The 19481-nt window shown below is 40.3% G+C and overlaps 1 protein-coding gene across 12 annotated transcripts in view; it reads left to right on the top strand.

Moving 5' to 3' along the window:
- ARHGEF28 (Rho guanine nucleotide exchange factor 28) overlaps positions 1 to 19481 on the top strand; it is a 197951-nt gene that overhangs the window by 24097 nt on the left and 154373 nt on the right. The window contains exon 1 of one of the 12 annotated variants that reach the window (XM_048849302.2): positions 15237 to 15539. The exons of 10 other annotated variants lie outside the window; for them this stretch is intronic. In XM_048849302.2, the coding sequence (XP_048705259.2) occupies positions 15507 to 15539 (33 nt within the window). In that variant the 5' untranslated portion in view covers positions 15237 to 15506. Of the gene's footprint in view, positions 1 to 15236; positions 15540 to 19481 lie in introns of those variants that run through there. One more of the 12 variants, XM_048849307.2, reaches the window with a different exon arrangement.

Raw genomic sequence — 19481 nt, 5'->3', positions numbered from 1 at the left:
CATTTCCTTCTGCAACGGTACAAGCATTTCAAAGTTCTTTTGATCTTTGATACCTTTTCAGAGGACGTTTCCTCTCTCCAGGGGTGCTTGGGCAAACACCTGGGCTAGTTAGGTTAATTAACTTCTTAATTATTTTCTTCTTTCAGGATATTTCTTTCTGGTAGGGTGAGTGGGCATAGTTCTGAAACCCAAACTGAAACCCATTACAGGTGTTTGTGAACAGGTACCTTTATAGTACATGGTATCGGAATAAGAACATACACAAAATTATGCCTGATTTTAAAAAAGTTAGTTGGCGGATCTTTTCCTAAAGTAACGAGAAATGAAAAATGAAATGAAGGAAAAGTTACATCAGGGCTCCGCCCCAGGCCACCTGGGATAGAGAGTGAAAACAACAAATTCCTTGACTGACTTTCAAGGTTTTTGAAAGCACAGGCTGCCATACTCATGGGCAATTTTTAACTACCCAGATATCTGGTGGGTAAGAAACACAGCAAAACATGCATCCACCAAGAGAATCCTTGCTTATGAAAAGGATCGTTTTGTGATCCAAAAAACACAGCATCATACCAGGGAGAAACGATAATGAGTCTACTCTTTGAGAGGGAGAAATTGATTGAAAAAGAGAGAGTAGGGAATTTTGGTACTAGTGACCATGAACTATATGAATTCATCATTATTTGTGTCACAGTAGTCTCTAGACGCCCCAGTCAGGGATCAGGGCCCCATTATACTAGGCACTTTACTCACATACAGTGAAAAATCTTACAAAATCTCCCCCCAAAAATCTTACAATCAAACTACAGTATAATAGGGAATGGATGTTAGATTTCAGGAAAGCACCTTTCCCATTGACTTCAATGGGAATTTTGTCTGAGCGAAAACTGAATGAAAAAGTGCATGAGGACTAAAGGAGATTACCCTTTGGACTGGATAACTTCAGAAAAATCACAGGGAAGAAGGAGGATGTCCATGAGAAGGGGGAAAAAAATGGATATGATATAATTCCACACTTGCCATTTACAGTGAAAAATTGTGTAGGCAGCTTCCATTATACTTAGACCCATTTGGTAAATTAACTGCAGTTGTACATGTGAATAAATTAAACGTGAAAACATTTAGACACTTGTTTTCATATTAGCAGTTAAATGGTTTTGGATTAGTAAGAGGAGCCCCTCTTAGAAGGAACAGAGCCCATAGGAAGGGATGGTGAGCATAGGCGTCACAGTTCCTTGGAGTCACAGTTCCACCCAGATCTGTCCTATTATACTGGGGAGGGTAACTTGTGAGATCGCTTTATGGGGTGCAGCACACTTCTTCCCTCATGCTCCCACATGTCCACCCTATTCTTTTGGCAAGCACTTGAGGGGACAGTGCCATAACTCTGCCTACTCCCTGCCACCTTTCTCCTGGGAGACTGAGGGAGGCTCCTCTCTCCTTTCTGCTCCTGTGCTCAGCTATGTTAGGGCCAGAAACAATTCTAGCCAATAGTTTGGATGTTCAACCAGCCCAAAGTAACTGTCATATTTAAGGGTGATTTCAAGCTGTACAAATGAAAACACTATTTAAAATGTGATGACCTTTTATAATGTATGTTAATCTCCCATTTACATTGACTGATGCATAGAGCCCCACTTGCGGGGCTTGATCCAGCTCTGATTGAAACCAGTGAGTGTTGCTATTGACTGCTGGGTTGGGCCTTTAGTGGGTAGATGGGTTGGTGTGAACACAAAAGTGCAAACATCGTTATTGGCCTATGTTTATATGCAAAGTCACTGCCAAAATAAGACATGCAGAGGAAATATATTTAGAACAATGGGATCTATTTTAAAAGAGAAGGAATTGGAGTTGACAAACCATGTCCCTCATCACCCTGACCACTTTGCTTGTATGGTGTATGCCTCTCCTCTCCCTTTTATTTAATATTTGGTCTTTAGATTGTAATCTCTGCAAGGCAGGGACTGTGTCGTCTTATGTATTTGTGCAGTGCGTAGCATATAGGGGCCCTAATAATTACTGGGGACTTTTTAAAACACATTATATAATAATAAATAATCAAGGTTATCCATTTACAATGAAGTAAACTGAAGACAATAATCTAACTAATGAGTCATCTTAATTATTTCAGCTAATAGTAAAAATCAGAGGGCACATATCTCTTCATGGCCCTTTTGCAAATCAAAAAGAAAAAAAAAAGGGTCTCTGATGGTTGGCAGTAAAACAGGTGAAAATTAGGGAGATGGGGAATTTTCAAAATTCCTCTCCATTTTGCATTAAATATCATATTGATGGACACTTGTTGGCTGTTGTCAACAGCTCATTCATAAGGTTCTTGAGGTAGCTCTTTTGTTTCTTAGATATGTTTCTATACATTTTGTATGATTTAGTCTAGGTAGTGAGTTTTAGCTTTTATTGGTGTTGCGAGAAAGGAAAGGAGAAATCTTGAGTGATACTTCTAATAATGAACAAGATTTCCCCCAAACTGTGTACTGAGTGGTGTAATGTTTAAAAACTGGTTTGATCACAGACAGAAAAATTGGGCTGGTTCGTCCAAGGCCTCCAGGTGAGCCCCATCTTCAGCCTGCAGCTCCACTGGAGTTAGGACCTGGCTGCCCTCTTCTCCAGCTATATTGATTACATCACCAAGCGGGAGAATCTGAAAACTCCCTGCTCCTTTCCCCTCAGCCTAGCTGCCATTTATACCTTTAGCAATGTGAATAGTGTTGTTTTATGCTGGGTTTTTTAAAAAGAGATTACAGGGAGAAGCTGGTCATTGAATATTTCGGAACGATTTAATGGGCACATCTGTCTGCTTTTATTCTTTAATAATTTTGTTAATGTTTGTGGTTGCTGTTTCTTCCCTGAGGCTGGACCATTAGCCTGTATTTTGAGTTTAAATAATGCTGACATAAAAGATCTTCTGAAGAGGTCAGGCAGCCTAAACAAGTCTGTAAGACACAGAGATCACTTGGCATGAGCCTTACATTTGGAGAAGTGGCTCCCGTGGGATCGGCTGTAGGTTGGTGGTTTTTAACCAGGCCTTTGTTATATGTCATATGTTCAGTTGTTTAGAACATAAAAGACATTTGTCTTTACCTTGTTGTAAAAATATCATTTTATGTTTTCTGAGCAACCATTTCCATTAAAGACTATTCCACACAGTGATGCCAATTCAAATATTACTTGGGGGAGAGAAAATTCAGGTCCCTCCTGCCCTCTGGCTGGGACCTTATTCTGGTCCCTGCTTGTTCCCTCCCCGTCAGGGACCTCGGGTCTGCCTCGGCCAGGGAGTCTGCCCTCTCTCTTATCCACACGGTGCATGAGCTGGTGCCGCCAGGATTCCCATGCTCTCTGCCATATAGGAACAGACTCCCTGTATGCTAGGTTGCAATCCCATTTTGGCTTGGTGGTCTGGGCAGAGGTACAGCTAGGCCATATTTGAGTGTCATTGTGACCACATGCACCAGGTCGCAATGCCATTCACTGCAGTTTGCCCTGGCCGCCTCTCTGTATGGAGGGGTGGCTGGGTCAAATTTCTGTGGCATTGTGACCATGCAGCTGGAGCAAAGCTTTGGACTGCTCTGGCAGCAGCATACTAATTTAGAATGGGACCATTGGTTAAAAGTGGTCAGGCAATGCCTTCCCGTCCCGTCTCCTTGACTTATGGAACTTTGAGCAAACCCAAAAATCTTGGGGTTAGGGGAGAGGGTGTTTGTTCCCCTCAGCCCTCCCTAATTGGCTCCACTGATTCCACAGCTGAATGCATCTGATGAAGTGAGCTGTAGCTCACGAAAGCTTATGCTCAAATAAATTTGTTAGTCTCTAAGGTGCCACAAGTACTCCTTTTCTTTTTACTTTCACTAAGTTTTCCTGGATGTTCAGCCTAAATTTCTGAAGTTTGTCCCAGTACTCCCAGTTATATCTCTGTGTATCACAATAAATAACTCCTCTCCATCCTTGAGGATTACACCTTTTGAATACTCATAAACTACTAGGTTTCCTTGCCATCACCTTACTTGACACTTGTACAAGTTGTACTCTAGGAACTTAAGCCCTCAATCTTCCATTATGTATTAATCCCTTCAGTATCCTGGTAATTTTTATTGCTGTGCTGTGATAAATCAGAGGGATTTCAGTGTTTAGCTGGTAATGTGATGCCCAGACTTGAGTGTAATATTCAGGGTGTCTCCACACCAGAGTCCTATGCAAGAGGTCTTGTTACCTTCTTGCTGCATGACACAGTGTCCACCGTTTTTGTGTGCAACCATAATTAATTGTAAATTCCTGTCTTGTTTGTTTGCGTACTAAATCTCTCCCAGCATAACTGCTCTACATGCAGAAGGAGTGACTGAGCAGTGAGGTGGAACAGCAGCCCAAAGCTGGAAGGAGCAGGGTGAAATAAGGGGTACACCAGTTTAAATGGGACTGATAGAGTGAGATAGGGCCAGGGCATCCCCAGGTTGTGGGAAGATGGTGCTGTGGAGAGTTAATAGCTGGGTAGCAGTTGGTAATTAGGGATGGGGGTTTGACAGTTGGAATCAGGACCAAAGAGGGAACTTGGGGGTTGGGTTGTGGTGAGGAGTTTGCTTTTCTTCTGCCACTTTACTTTCCCTGAAAGCATTACGTGATCTCATTTGTTGTCTTACTTTTGTTTGTTGCATTTTCAGCACAAATTTTATTTTAACCTCAGACCTTTGACACTGTGGGAATGTCTTCACTGCAGCATTAACTGGCGCTATCTATGCTTGAGTTACTTCTCTCAAGTTAGCCTGGCTCGAGTGAGGGCAGCTGCACAGAGAAATAACACTCGAGCTGCCCTGGATACTCACTCATGTGTGGCACTAAGACTTCTGGGGGCTTTTTCTATGAGTTTTTTTGCACTGCAGTAAGTTGAGCAGCTCTATTATTTTTCCCCCAGTGAATTGTGGGAGAACTTGTCTGTCCTTTCCGTGCACATGGAGAATTGTGGGAAGAGTTTGGAGGACTTGTAGCACTCTAGCATGTGCACTGTTGCAGAGCGGTTGTGTTAGCAGCTGACGAGTTGTGCTAACTACAGCTTTAGCTTTTACTGGGGTTCTCAAACATCATTACCCTGCAATCCCCTTCTGACAACAGCAATTACTACATGACCACATGAGGAGGGACTGAAGCCTGAGCCTGCCCAAGCCCCACCGCCCTGGGTAAGGAGGCCAAAGTTGAAGCTCTGCCATGCAGAGCTGAAGCTCTTGGGCTTTGGCCCAGGGCGGTGGGGCTTCGGCCCAGGGCGGTGGGGCTTGTGCTTTGGCCCTGGGCCCCAGCAAGTCTAACTCCAGCTCTGGTGACCCCATTAAAATGGAGTTGTGACCCACACCATCACACTTCTGTTAAGGGTTTTTGTGTGTGGATAGGATGTGAGTTGAGACAATACTTGTTATATCTTGAGTTAACTTTGCAATGAAGACAAGGACAAAGTATTAAAGCCACATTGGCTGGTCCTGGATCTCTTCCATTTCAGAGGAATTGTGTTTGGTTGTGCCATAAATAAATGGTCTTTTACATTCCTCTCGTCTTCTATGATTTTAATTCCTCCCTCATTGAATCTTCCACATGAAGGGCTAAATTAGCAGTTCCCAAACTGTGGGTCATGACCTCAAGTGGGGTCACTTCATCACCCAATGGGGTCGTGGCAATCCAAAGTGTGTGGAGGACACCATTTTATACAATGGCATCCTCCGCATAGTGTAACCTCAGATGCAACATATAAATGAGGTCGTGCGGCATGAAAGACGCTATTTTGCTCTACAAAATGGCACCCTCCATGCAGCGTAACCTCACACACACTGTATGCGGGTGAGATCGAGCTGAGCGGAGGATGCCATTTTTAAATGGCATCCTTGGTGCTGTCTGGGGTCACAGGAAGCAATATTTGTGAAAATGGGGTCACGCATGGAAAATGTTTGGGAACTGCTGGGCTAAATCCTGCAGCTCTTAGGTGCGTGAGTTCATTTCTACTTCTGTGAGCACATGTGAGCCTGTGTCAGCACTTCTTGGCTAGGTGGTGGGTTCAGCAAGCAGGAAGTATGGCTTGATCTGACACACCTATTGTGGGAATATGTTAGTTCTCTCCACATATTTCTAGGACCAGTGAATGAGTGGACTTCACTGAAGATGATTTTAGGATACAGTCTGAGAAGAAATAAGGTTTGTGGTTTTCTTTTGTAAGAACTAGACGTGCTGCTGCTGCCAATCTGATCTTGCTTATTAAACGAAAGTAACATAGCTTCTTATGTTCACTATTTACACGATGAATGACTGCTTAAAGAGTGGCTCTCCATCATCTCTGTGCACATACATGCCAGCTTTCCCTGTGCAGATAAATATTTATTCAAAAGGCCTCTGGATGTGGTGTTAAGTAACTGACATGGGAGAGAGGTGGCAACAGCGACTCAACATTTATTTTTCTTTTTAATGTGAAATAAATCAAAACCAAACTGGTGAAATTCCATATCAAAGGGCATTTTATGGGCCTTCAGCAGGAAATTCCTCTGCTAATGCTTCCCGACACAAGATAATACTGATACGTTATGCTCTGAGAATTGTAAGGATCCTCCTCACTCCTTTTTCTCTCTGTTTTGACATGAACTATGAGAACAGCCCTAAGCCTCAGCTGCCAGTTATCACCACTCTTCCACCTCAGCATCTTCTTGTGCAAAAGGGGAATTTTTCACTTACTTGAAAGAGGTTTCTATGGAAATTCTTCATGTAAATTTCATTGCAAAGCTTCATCATTGTAAAAAAGCATTTATTCAATCCAGTGCTTGATGTGTACAGCTCATGTGTTATTTTCAGACCCACCCATATGCTTGTAAACAAAACACATGCTCGAGGCTTTTTTTTGTGTGGGTGCATATCTGGAGCATACTTCTCAGTGTCTTGTGCACACGCTCACAACATAAACTCCAAGAGTTGATTGTTAGCTGGTGTAAATCAATGTAATTCTGTTGACTTCAGTTGAGCTTTGCCAATTTAGACCAGCTGAAGATGTGGCTTTCACACACTCAAAGGACCATTTGTATATTACTATTTGAATTTTTGTAATAAGTGCATATGAGTAAACTTGTACAATTTATAACACTATTTTTGACATTAGTGTATCAAAGTGCATCCCCTGTTTCCAGGGTATTTGTGTTTATAGATGATAATGCTTGTACATGTAATTGGATGTGGAGGAACTTAGTTATTAGGGCTGTCAACCAATTAAAAAAAATAATCACAATTAATCATGAGATTTAAAAAAATAGTCACGATTAAATGTCAGTTTTAGTTGCACTGTTTATAATAGAATGCCAATTTGAATATGTCGTAGAAAAACATCCAGAAATATTTATAATAAATTCAGATTGGCATTCTATTATAAACAGCGCAATTAAAACTGACATTAATCGTGGTTATTTTTAAAAATCTAGTTAATTTGGTTTGCGTTAATCAGATGCATTAACTGCAATTAATTGACAGCCCTATTAGTTGTATTTATTCATTTCCTTTTTTAAGCAACAGAAACGGGAAAAAAACTCTTTTAAACTTTATGTAAGATATTATTAGTCATACTTTGCTCCTAAGTCAATGACTACACAACGTGTTGGGCTATTTTCTCTTAACTTCTGGCTTGCTGGTCTGTGTTTAATTTAATACTCTTCCTCTTTATGTGTAGTTGTTGTTTTAATACCTGCTTAGCCTTGTATCCAGTTACATTCCATTCAAAGAGGTAGTCACATGCTTTTTGAACAAATCACCAGCAATTGTTTACTAAGCTTTAGCAGCAAAGGAAAGCATGCTAAACGTTATAAATGATCCTAAAGATATAGGTCATGTTTTTATTTTTGTCCTTGTTTTTAATTATTAGTTATAGAGCAGACAATATGCTTGGTTTGTGTTAACCAACCTTTGTTACTTAACCTGGACAAGGAGTGGCAGGTATTTGTCTCCTTTTGGTGGCTCAGGTTTTGTTCAGGTATTGTTGTAGTTACAGCTAAGCTTCGCTACAAAGGTCTTTGTGATGGCTCAGAGAAAATATTTTGACATTTTAACCCATTCTTATCTGACCAAAAAAATCACTGAGCTAAAATTTTTTTAAGTGATTTGCTTTAAAATATTTAGTAAGGCTGTCAAATGATTAAAAATTAATTGTGATTAAATGCACAGTTAATAATAGAATATCATTAATTTAAATATTTTTGGATGTTTTCCACATTTTCAAATATATTGATTTTAATTACAACACAGAATACCAAGTATACAGTAATCATTTTATATTTATTTTTTGATTACTAATATTTGCACTGTTAAAAATAAAAGAAATAGTATATTTCAATTCACCTAATACAAGTACTGTAGTGCAATCTCTTTATAATGAAAGTTGAACTTACAAATGTAGAATTATGTACAAAAATAACTGCATTCAAAAATAAAACAATGTAAAACTTTAGAACCTACAAGTCCACTCAGTCCTCCTTCAGCTGATCGCTCAAACAAACAAGTCTGGTTACAATTTGCAGGAGATAATGCTACCTATGCAGGGCTGTCCTTAGGCATATGCAGCATAAGCAGCTGCATAGGGCACCGGGAAATTTGGGGCACCCCTGGGTCTTGGTGTCCACCCATCTGCCTCTTCCCATCCCTGTTCTGACCCTTCCTGCAGGCTCCCACAGCTAGCTGCTGCAGCCTGGTGACTCTTATTCCAGAGGAGATCAACCTTCCCGCCTGCCAGACCTGTTAGCACAACACTGAAACTGTTAAAGAGCCATTCAAGTGGTAATGAAGCCATTTAACATGAAGCATTTGCCAACCCCTATGTATATATTGTCCGTTTCTGAATTTACTGACAAAAACAGTTGTGCATTACTGTAATATTTACTCAGAACATGTTAGTCTACAGGACCTTAGTTTAAAATTTGCTTTAAAAATATTTCATTAGAAGACTTCTGAAGATTATAAAATCATATCTCTAAAAAATCCTTGCATAGATTTTTAGATCTACAATCTAAGCATTCATCTTTAGCCGTAAATGCGTGGATCTTCAGACACACAGTTTTTTAAAATAAATCCTTCAAAAGACCACTCTTATCTAAACTACACATTTTAATTTTAATTACTACAATACAAAAAACTTGCTTCCTGTCCTTTCTGTCCATCCCTTTCTCCCTCCACCCTCCTGTTGAAGAGCGGCTAGCCCTTAAAGGGACAACACCCCTTTCCTTCCAGATAGCCGGACAAACGAGTTTCCCTTTCTTTACTTCTGATTATTGGATTAACTAGTTTTAAGAGAACCCTCCAGCAAAATCAGTACCTTTGTAAAATATAAAGTTCTTTGTTATGCCTAAAATCTTTGGAAACGTATTTTTTTAACGTATTTTTAAGTGAAATTTCATAAACATGTCTGTAGTTATGGAGATCACACAAAGTAAATTAGTGTTCCCTTTTTCTAAAAGCAACGAACATTATTATGATCACACTAAACCTCTGTGACTGATTAATTTAAAATAATGTCTTTCTTTCAGTGAGTTAAATACGAAGTAATCTGGAATGATTACTTTATGAAGGTTTAAGATGGGGTGGCCAACCTGTGGCTTCGGAGCCACATGCGGCTCTTCAGAAGTTAATATGTGGCTCCTTGTATAGGCACCGACTCCGGGGCTGGAGCTACAGGCGCCAAATTTCCAAGGTGCCGGGGGGTGCTCCCTGATCAACTCTTGGCTCTACCACAGGCTCTGTCCCCATTTGCACCCCCTCCCCTGAGCCTGCTGTGCCCTTGCTCCTCCCCCCCCCCCCCCGCCTCCTGCATGCCATGAAACAGCTAGTCAGGAGGTGCGAGGAGGGAGCGGGAGGCGCTGATCGGTGGGGGTGGGAGGCTCTGGGAGTGGAGGGGAGGTGCTGATGGGGGTGCTGCTGACGTATTACTGTGGCTTTTTGGAAATGTACATTGGTAAATTCTGGCTCCTTCTCAGGCTCGGGTTGGCCATTTAAAGAGTACATTTAAAATATAAAATCAGCTTAGAAATACTGATAAAGAAAATGTAAAACAGAGAAGAGCTGCATCGTGTATTCCATAATACTTAATGTTGTATTCAGCAGGGCATCTGACTTGCCCTTACTACAAAGTTTTTGCAAATAAATCTCTGACAAATTTCAGGGTATATCAAAATACCTGTGACTGACCTTTTTTATTCCCAAGTTTAGTGCTTTTAATTAGGTACCTTCTGCATGTCCAGTCTTCACCTTCTGGCATGCAGTGGAAACATGCTCCATTTTCTTTTGAAAAAACCTCTCTTCTGCAATTTCTTTCTCATGTTATTTGCTTCATTTGGGTTCAAGGATTTGACTGGAAGGGGAGTGAGCAGGGAGGGGGAAGGAAGGAGGGAGACATTGGGGAGGGGCGGGGCCTGGGCAGAGTCGGGGCAGGGCCTGGAGCAGAAGAAGTGGGCTGGGGAGCTAGCCTCCCCAAGCAGCAGCTTCACCCACCACCCATGACAGCAGGTAAGAGTGGGTGGCTCCTGCACACCCAGTGCACACTGCAGCCTCCTTAGGCAGGGGCCATGTGCACAGAGCCGAATGCGCTCGTGCCGCGCATTCTGTGTGAGGGACATATGAATGTTTAGCAGATCTGGCATGTAAATACCTTGCAAAGCTGGCTACAAAAGTGCCATGAGAATGCCTGTTCTCACTTTCAGGTGACATTGTAAATGAGAAGCAGTCAGCAGTATCTCCCGTAAATGTAAACAAACTTGTTTGTCTTAACAATTGGCAGAACAAGAAGTAGGACTGAGTGGACTTGTAGGCTCTAAAGTTTTACATTGTTTTGTTTTTGAGTGCAGTTATGTAACAAAAAAAAATCTACATTTGTAAGTTACACTTTCACGACAAAGAGATTGAATTACAGTACTTGTATGAAGTGAATTGAAACATACTATTTCTTTTATCATTTTTACAGTGCAAATATTTGTAATAAAAGTAATATAAAGTGAGCACTGTACACTTTGTAGTCTGTGTTGTAATATAAATCAATATATTTGAAAATGTAGAAACACATCCAAAAATATTTAATAAATTTCAATTGATATTCTGTTATTTAACAGTGCGATTAATCATGATTAATTTTTTAAATCACAGTTAATTTTTTTGAGGTAATCATGTGAGTTAACTGCAATTAATCGACAGCCTTAATATTTAGACTCACCTAAATGGTTCATTACAATGCTGGAGAAGTATTGTAATGCTCAATTTAAAATAAAACAAAACAGCCTTCAGATTTCAGCTGGCACAATCTCAGACTATGTATACGAAGGAATTATTTGGTGAAATTGTATGGCCTGTATTAGGCAGGAAGTCAGGCTTGATTATCATAATGGTGACTACTGTCCTTGAATTCTAGGCATGTGTGTACAGCACCAGCACAGTGGGGTCCTGATCTTGGTTAGGGCCTCTGTATGCTAGTGTAACATACATAAATACATTTATTATTATTAATAAAATGAGGTGTCCCCTGATTAAATAATGAAATGAGCTTAATGCAGTCAGTAAACCAGATTTATTTTAGCATACTGATGGTGCACAGATGCCTTAGTTGCTGGCTTTAAATATCTAAAATAACTATTCCTTTTTGGTGAGATTGCTTACAAATCAATCATGGAATGCGGTGGTTAGTATGTGTGTGACTATGTTGAATTCTAATAGCTGGTTACAGCTTACAGGAAGGGTAAAAGTTCCAGCTCAGTTAAGAGCTTATGAGAATTCTCCTCAAGTTGTTGAGTTCCATATTTCTGGAACAATGAAATAATCTCTTCTTTGGCTCCAGTGCCATGGCTGCATTTTCACTAATACGAGGTGTGCTCTGTTTTTTAAGCCCCAAATTGAGGAAATCAATGTCACAGTTGCTTAGTCATGGATTTAATATGTTTAGAATTCGGTACATATGTTTATAAATGCTCAATAACTTAGCCCTGCCCACACTCTGTCCATTCCTTTTGGTGTCTTAAAACTCTTTGAGCATTTATGTACTTGCTTGCACAAGTTATGAAGCTCTTTGGTTCTGTGTGAAAATCTGTTTCCATACAGCATACCACTGCAAGTTTACAAGGTCTCTTCTCACTTTTAGAGGTACATGTAATGTTGAGAGAATACTTTCCTTAAAATCTACAAAGTTTATATATAATGTCTCAAGCTATACCTAAAAGAACAATAATTTTTTCATGTAGTTCAGTGAAGACATTTGTTGGGTAGTTTTAGGACTCATGCTAGGGGCATATCAATAGGATTGTAATTGTGTAATATTGTCTCCTTACATAGTAAAGGCTAGATTTGTTAAGGCAGCTGGGCAAATGTGCAGGCAAATATGAGTGGGAGTCAAATGCTTAATTTCCAGAGTAAGGGTTTATCTACACATGGTACTGTTCCTGATTATTTGCATGGGGTTATGGTAAATAGGAAGAAGGCACTCTTGTTTTGGAATAGGAGTGTCCATCCAGGAAGCTAATCAGAACCAACTCCAGCGGTAGCAATCCTTTGGCAGATTCAACCTGCAGTGCACACTGAAGGGTTGCTCCACCCAAAGTCCAAAAAAAGGGGACATCTGGGATGATCCCATAAAATTAGACAGCTGGCAGTATGTACTGAGCACCCCCACAGATTTCTTGGGACAGCTATCTCAAAAAAGGGGCAATCCTGGGAAAACCTGAACAGGTAGCAACCCTACTCAAGTACAGCAGAGTGGATCTCTCTTTTGCATTGCATTTTTTTTCAACCAAAGAAAGGAGGGTGAAGCAAATAGAAAGGAAGAAGGAAAGGAAGGTGACAATATAACAAAATCAGTCCTAAGACGAAAATAAGTTTTTGGTTCAGTTCAGGATTAAGGCTGAAATTCAAAGTTTTCCTTACTTTATAAGAACTTGGGGTAATTTAAGACAAAGTGATGTCCAGACCCATCAAAAATCTAGTAGTCCCTTCTCAGCCCTGAGGCAGTTACTCTTCCCCAACTCTAGTGTGTTTCCGTTATTGTCCCTCCCCCTTGCTCATGGGGAGAGGCATGTCTGCAGCCTCCCATGTGAGCAGGAGAAGTGTTCCCAAACACTGCTGAGTCTTTTTGCTGACCTCTCTGATCAGTGTGTAGAGGGAGCTGACTACTGAACAGGTCACTCTGTGTTCTGAGGGATGAGCTGCTGCTCTCACATTATTGGTGCCAGATGTTTGGAGTTCCCTGGTTTGAAACTTCAGAGGCTCAGAACTTGGTGTTCCAGGAAGCTTGCCTTAATCCGCTCCTGGCAAGAACCAGTTTGCCCATCCCTGCTGTAAATTACCATCAAATTCCTCACACAGACTAAATCAATCTATATGTGTGAAAAACCTGTTTTTTCTATTTGATTAAAAGAAAGAGAATGCCTGGCTCTATAAATCCTGTTAGATGCATAAACGCTTCTAATCTCTTCTTTGGCTCCAGTGCCATGGCTGCATTTTCACTAATACGAGGTGTGCTCTGTTTTTTAAGCCCCAAATTGAGGAAATCAATGTCACAGTTGCTTAGTCATGGATTTAATATGTTTAGAATTCGGTACATATGTTTATAAATGCTCAATAACTTAGCCCTGCCCACACTCTGTCCATTCCTTTTGGTGTCTTAAAACTCTTTGAGCATTTATGTACTTGCTTGCACAAGTTATGAAGCTCTTTGGTTCTGTGTGAAAATCTGTTTGCCTCTGTATTTTCTGCCACGTGTATGTCTCGAACCAGGTTCTGTTCTTATTTACAAGGAAGGGAAGTCAATGGAGTTGCTCCTGATTTACATAAGTATTATCAATGAATTGAGATCAGATCTCTGTCCATCGTGTATGTATGTTTGAAAATGTAACTCTTGCTTCTCAGCTGGAGAAACTATTAGTGGTTTGCAGTAATATTTTAATTGAATTTAAACAATGAAATCCAGCCTAACTCTTGGTGACGCGCTTTGTTATTGTAGAGAGGACATGCTTAAAATTATAGGGTGCCAGGATTTCACCCTATAAGTTCAGGGCAAATCCCCATTCACTTAAAGAAGGCTAGGATTTCATCCATCTTCTCTAAATGCTATGGCTTCTTCTATTAAGCAATTTTTGGATGACAGCAGGCGGTCTGTGGCTGAATCTAGATATGTTGGAGCTGATGCCAAGAGGCTTGGAGAAGGGTTGGAAGGAGGTGGCCGTGTTGGTTCCTGCCTCTGCTGCTGTAGGAGTTTGATTAGTCTACTGTGTTTTCAAGTTGTCTGTAAACTAAGAGTCAGCTTGAATCCCTGGCTCCTTCTGGAATTTCAGGTAGCGCTGGTGGTCAGTACAGCCTTTTCTCACCTGCATCTGGTTAGGCATTTGCAAACCTTTCTCTAGATCCAGACGTTGCCACAATGCTCTGTGCCTTTGTGGCTTCCATATTGGATTACTACAGCAATATGCTCTGTATGGAAATTAGCTTGAGGACCATCTGGAAGCTATAGCTTGTGCAGAATGTGACTGCTCTTGGGGTTACTTGCAGGAACACTGTCTAAAACTGCATTCTTCAAAGTTCCCCTGACTTCTGTGTACTCTTCTGGGTTCTGGTTTTGTTGTATGAAATTCCATATGGCTAGGGCCCTGGTGGTCTGAGACACCTCCTCTCTCACCATGTGTTCCCAGGACAGCAGAGGTGCTCAGATTATAGTCCCTGGATAGAAACATATGAAGGATGATGGCAGGGTGTTTTCTGTGGATGGCCCTTGGGTCAGGAATTTGCTTCCCAGCTAGGTCTGCCAGGACTAAATTTTGAGTATTCAAGCATGATACAAGGCCCCTTTCCTAGGCATTTGCCTAAGAGACTGAGAGACAAGAAGTCAGGGGACTAAATTTATTTGGTGGGTACTGGGGGGTGGGGTGGGCATGTTATATATGTTGATTGAACATATTTTTATGGATGAATAAATGAACAATGAAGATCTACTGGTACTATGTTCTTCCCCGTTAATCAGGAAACAACATAGATGTGCTTGGCAGGGGGAGAGGAAAGCGAGAGAGTTTGAATCGTCAATAGACAAATGAACTTGTGAAAGTAGTGTCAAGAGGGTATGTGATCAATTTACTAAGCGCCATGCAAGTTCCTAGGAATCTGGCCAAGAGAAGTTCTGTGCTGTTCACAGTATCAAAGCTGCTTTGTATTCAGGCCACTTGTCCAGTTTTTCAGTAGAGGAGAGATCTGTGTGGCTTTTTTAATTTGGGGTTTTGGTACCTAAAAAGAACACTAGTAGTTTTAGATCAGTTCTATATCTTAAAAATGTACCCTTTGTGCAGAATAAATATGTCAATAAGGAAAACTGCTTAGCCATAGTGTCTGAAACAGACCTTGAAATACCCTTGGTTTTCAGGATGCACATCTGCCCTTGAGTTTAAGGTTTACAGCATGGGATATTTCCTCTTAGTCTTCCTTTCTATCGAGCTATAAAGGAGTGGAAGATAAGTTCTGAAAGTATTAAAAACTTGATGCAGCCTCAAAGGAGTATTGGCTCAACAGAGGTAAGAGGATATAATAGTTGGAGTGTTCTATAATTTTCAATGTAATGCACAATGACAAATGTTGTGCACGTCTTTAGAGTGAAAATATTGGGGGGGAGGAAGGTTTTCTGTACTCTTTGTATTTTAATTACAATTGTAATTAATTAGTGAAGATTAACTTTTTTATTACATCTTTTCATTAGGTCTCTGGACTCTAAATGCACATTGCCCCCCATAAGTAATAACCACTTGTTTTACAGATTATATTTTAAAATAAGTCAGTCATTTGAAGTATCAATTTCCTGTACTGTATATGACGTAGAACTTTACTGTCCTTTTCACTTTTGTGTAGTGATTTGTTAAGGTTGTTTAGGACTGAATTGCACCCTTTAAATGTTCAGAACCCTGACTTTGCTCACTTTGCACTTTACAGTTCATGGGCTGAGACCAGATATGCTCTAGCTCAACCAGGCGTAATGGACTAGATGCAGGAATCATGAGTGAAATTATTTGGCCTATGTTATGCAGGCTATTAGACTCACTAGATGACTATAAAAGTCCATACAGGTCTTAAAATCTATGCATCAGTGCCTTCATAAAGTTCAAGAAGTGAGTTACTAATGGCAGCATACGAGTTGCATGAGTAGTGGGGTGGCAACAGTTCTCAAACTGTTTCCTTTCCTGATTCTAACAGACAAGAAGCACCAGCAGTACTAAGAACATCACCTGTGAATAGGGCTGTGAAGAAATTAAAAAAATTAATTGCGTGATTAAAAAAAAATAGAATACCATTTATTAAATATTTTTGCATGTTTTCTACATTTTCAAATATATTGATTTCAGTTACAACACAGAACACGTGTACAGTGCTTACATTATATTTATTTTTGATTACAAGTATTTGCACTGTAAAAAAACAAAACCAAGAGAGTATTTTTCAATTCACTTAATACAAGTACTGTAGTGCAATCTCTTTATCATGAAAGTTGAACTTACAATTGTAGAATTATGTACAAAAAAACCTGCATTCAAAAATAAAACAATGTAAAATTTTAGAGCCTGCAAGTCCATTCAGACCTACTTTTTGTTCAGCTAATCACTCAGACAAACAAGATTGTTTACATTTGAAGGAGATAATGCTGCCCGCTTCTTGTTTACAACGTCACCTGAAAGTGAGACACATGAATCTATTTTCTCTGATAACCATGTCTCTTCCATACTGAGTACCTGCACTGAACATCTGTCACAAGTTTTACTTATTAAGCTGTGACATTATAACCTTACCCCACCCCACCAGGTCCCAAACTCTTTTGGGGAAGGTGAAAAAACCTTGACTTGGCCAGTTGGGCAGCACGAGAAAAATTCCTTCCCAGCCCTCAGGGAAAAAGGGTGACTAGCATGATGCTCACAGTGGATCATGGAGGGACTTGGTCCTTTTTTAGATTTTAAAGATCAGAGGGCAGGTGCTGCCAGCCCAATCCAGGTGAAAGATGGCTCCCTGGGACTGTATGGGTATAATTATCACCACCACCACCTGGTCAGCTGGAAGGGCAGTGCCCCTCCCTAACCTGGTCCAGCTGTTTCCTGTTCCTCCCTGCTCTGCACAGATAAATTTTCTGCCTTCCTCCTCTCTGCTACTAGTTGTGGGGGGAGCCCTTAAAGGGGCAACAACTACTTCCAGACAGCCGGACTAAGGCCCACTACATAAAGTTGTGTGAGCACGATAGTATATAATACGAAAAATTAGCTGATGGCTGAACAGCAAGGCTTGGGAGAAATCCAGTCTCCACTGAAGTCAGTGGCAAAACTCCCGTTGACTTCAGCGGGCTGGGACTTCACCCTGTATTTTTAATATATTGTTCAGCTTCTGAAAGCATCCTTAGATCATTTATAATATACAAAAAGGGTATATATGTAATATTATTATTTAGCAGTTATATGGTGCATTATGTTTTCAAATCACTGTGTGAAGAGTGCTGATATTAAAAAATAAAAGTCAGGTTTAGAACACGGGAGAGATGAATTGTGCAAACACTATGTGAAACTTTTCCTACCAGTTTTGCAGAGCTCTGACACATGCACACCGATTCCACTTACAAGCTTAGAAACCTTCAGTCAAGGTTTCTAACTCTAGGGTACAGATATGGGGACCTGCATGAAAACCCCCTAAGCTTATTTTTATCAGCTTAGGTTAAAACTTCCCCAAGGTACAAACTATTTTACCTTTTGCCCTTGGACTTTATTGCTGCCACACCAAGCGTCTAACAAATATATAACCGGGAAAGAGCCCGCTTGGAAACGTCTTTTCCCCCCAAAATCCTCCCCAAACCCTACACCCCCTTTCCTGGGGAAGGCTTGATAAAAATCCTCACCAATTTGCATAGGTGAATACAGACCCAAACCCTTGGATCTTAAGAACAATGAAAAGCAATCAGGTTCTTAAAAGAAGAATTTTAATTGAAGAAAAAGTAAAAGAATCACCTCTGTGAAATCAGATGGTAAATACCTTACAGGGTAATCAGATTCAAAACATAGAGAATCCCTCTAGGCAAAACCTTAAGTTACAAAAAGACACAAAAACAGGAATATACATTCCATTAGCACAGCTTATTGTATCAGCCATTTAAACAAAACAGAATCTAACGCATATCTAACTAGATTGCTTACTAAGTTCTAAGACTCCATTCCTTTTCTGTTCCTGGCAAAAAACAACACCGACAGAGAGAGCCTTTGTTTCTCCCCCCCTTCAGTTTTGAAAGTATCTTGTCTCCTCATTGGTCATTTTGGTCAGGTGCCAGCGAGGTTATCCTCGCTTCTTACCCCTTTACAGGTGAAAGGGTTTTTCCTCTGTCCAGGAGGGATTTTAAAGGTGTTTACCCTTCCCTTTATATTTATGACACCTTCTAATCAAATGCTGTAAAGTAAGAGAAACTTAGCCATTAGCTGACTGACATTGCATCACATAGGAACAGCTTTGCATCACAAGTAGTTTGCACTAAATGAAGATGTTTCTAATTACCCAAATAAAATAAAATACATTTTGAAGAGCAGCAGTAGTCTCCTTTATTACACGTTTTCTAGGTTCATCATTAAAGTCTAAAAAAAGTCACAAGGTGTAACTAACATTGCTTTAGCTTTAACAAAATTATTAAAGCTAACATGGAAATAATACATAATTATATAGGGTTTGAAGATGAGTCAAAGGTGCTTGTATAAGAGGCAGTAAGAGATGAAAAGCAATGGAAGGGATTCAGGGTGGTGGGTAGGTGATAACATGGATGGACCAGTGGGAGATTTCAGTGATATTAGCAGGAGTATTTTGGGTAGAATCAGGTGGGAAGAGGAGAGGGATGGTGTTACTGGAGAAGAGACATTTATTGTAATCAAGACACAAAATTGCTACTGTAGACAATGGGTTTTACCAGAGGGAATAAAGACTAAAAAGAAGATTTTTGTGTTATTAAGCAGGAAGATATGAAGAAAGAATCCGGATGCGAAGGGAGGAAAGAGAAGTTTGAGACTCATATGTGAAGTACCTGGATCCAATGCCAAACCAATCAGCCATCACCAGAAAATCTGGGGCTCCCGTTCCTCCTCTAAAAGCCCACTTTCCCTAGCATCTTGAATTTTCTGTAGTAACACATAGTGAAGTCTTCTTATTGCAGGATTTTCCAAATGAATAACCTAAATGTTTTCCAGTTACAATGTAGCTACGAAGATGCCTTCTTCCTATAAAATCTTTCCTTACAGTATTAAGCAGATTCTTCCTCTGTAAGGTACAGGCCATGAAAAATCAGTATCTTATCCTACATCCATTAGCTGTCCACTGCTTTTTCTTCCCTTTTTTCCCCTTTCCCTTTTTGTTTTGGTGAGTTGTCGTGAAAATACTGAGCATCAAATAATATGATTAGTGTTCCCCATATCTTTCTCCTACCTTTATGTAACCTAAGTGTTTTTAAAGAA

Source organism: Caretta caretta, chromosome 5, assembly GCF_965140235.1.
Source record: "Caretta caretta isolate rCarCar2 chromosome 5, rCarCar1.hap1, whole genome shotgun sequence".
Classification (NCBI taxonomy): domain Eukaryota; kingdom Metazoa; phylum Chordata; order Testudines; family Cheloniidae; genus Caretta; species Caretta caretta.
The sequence above is the reverse complement of the archived record's forward strand: the minus strand, read 5'-3'. Positions and strand labels throughout refer to the sequence as shown.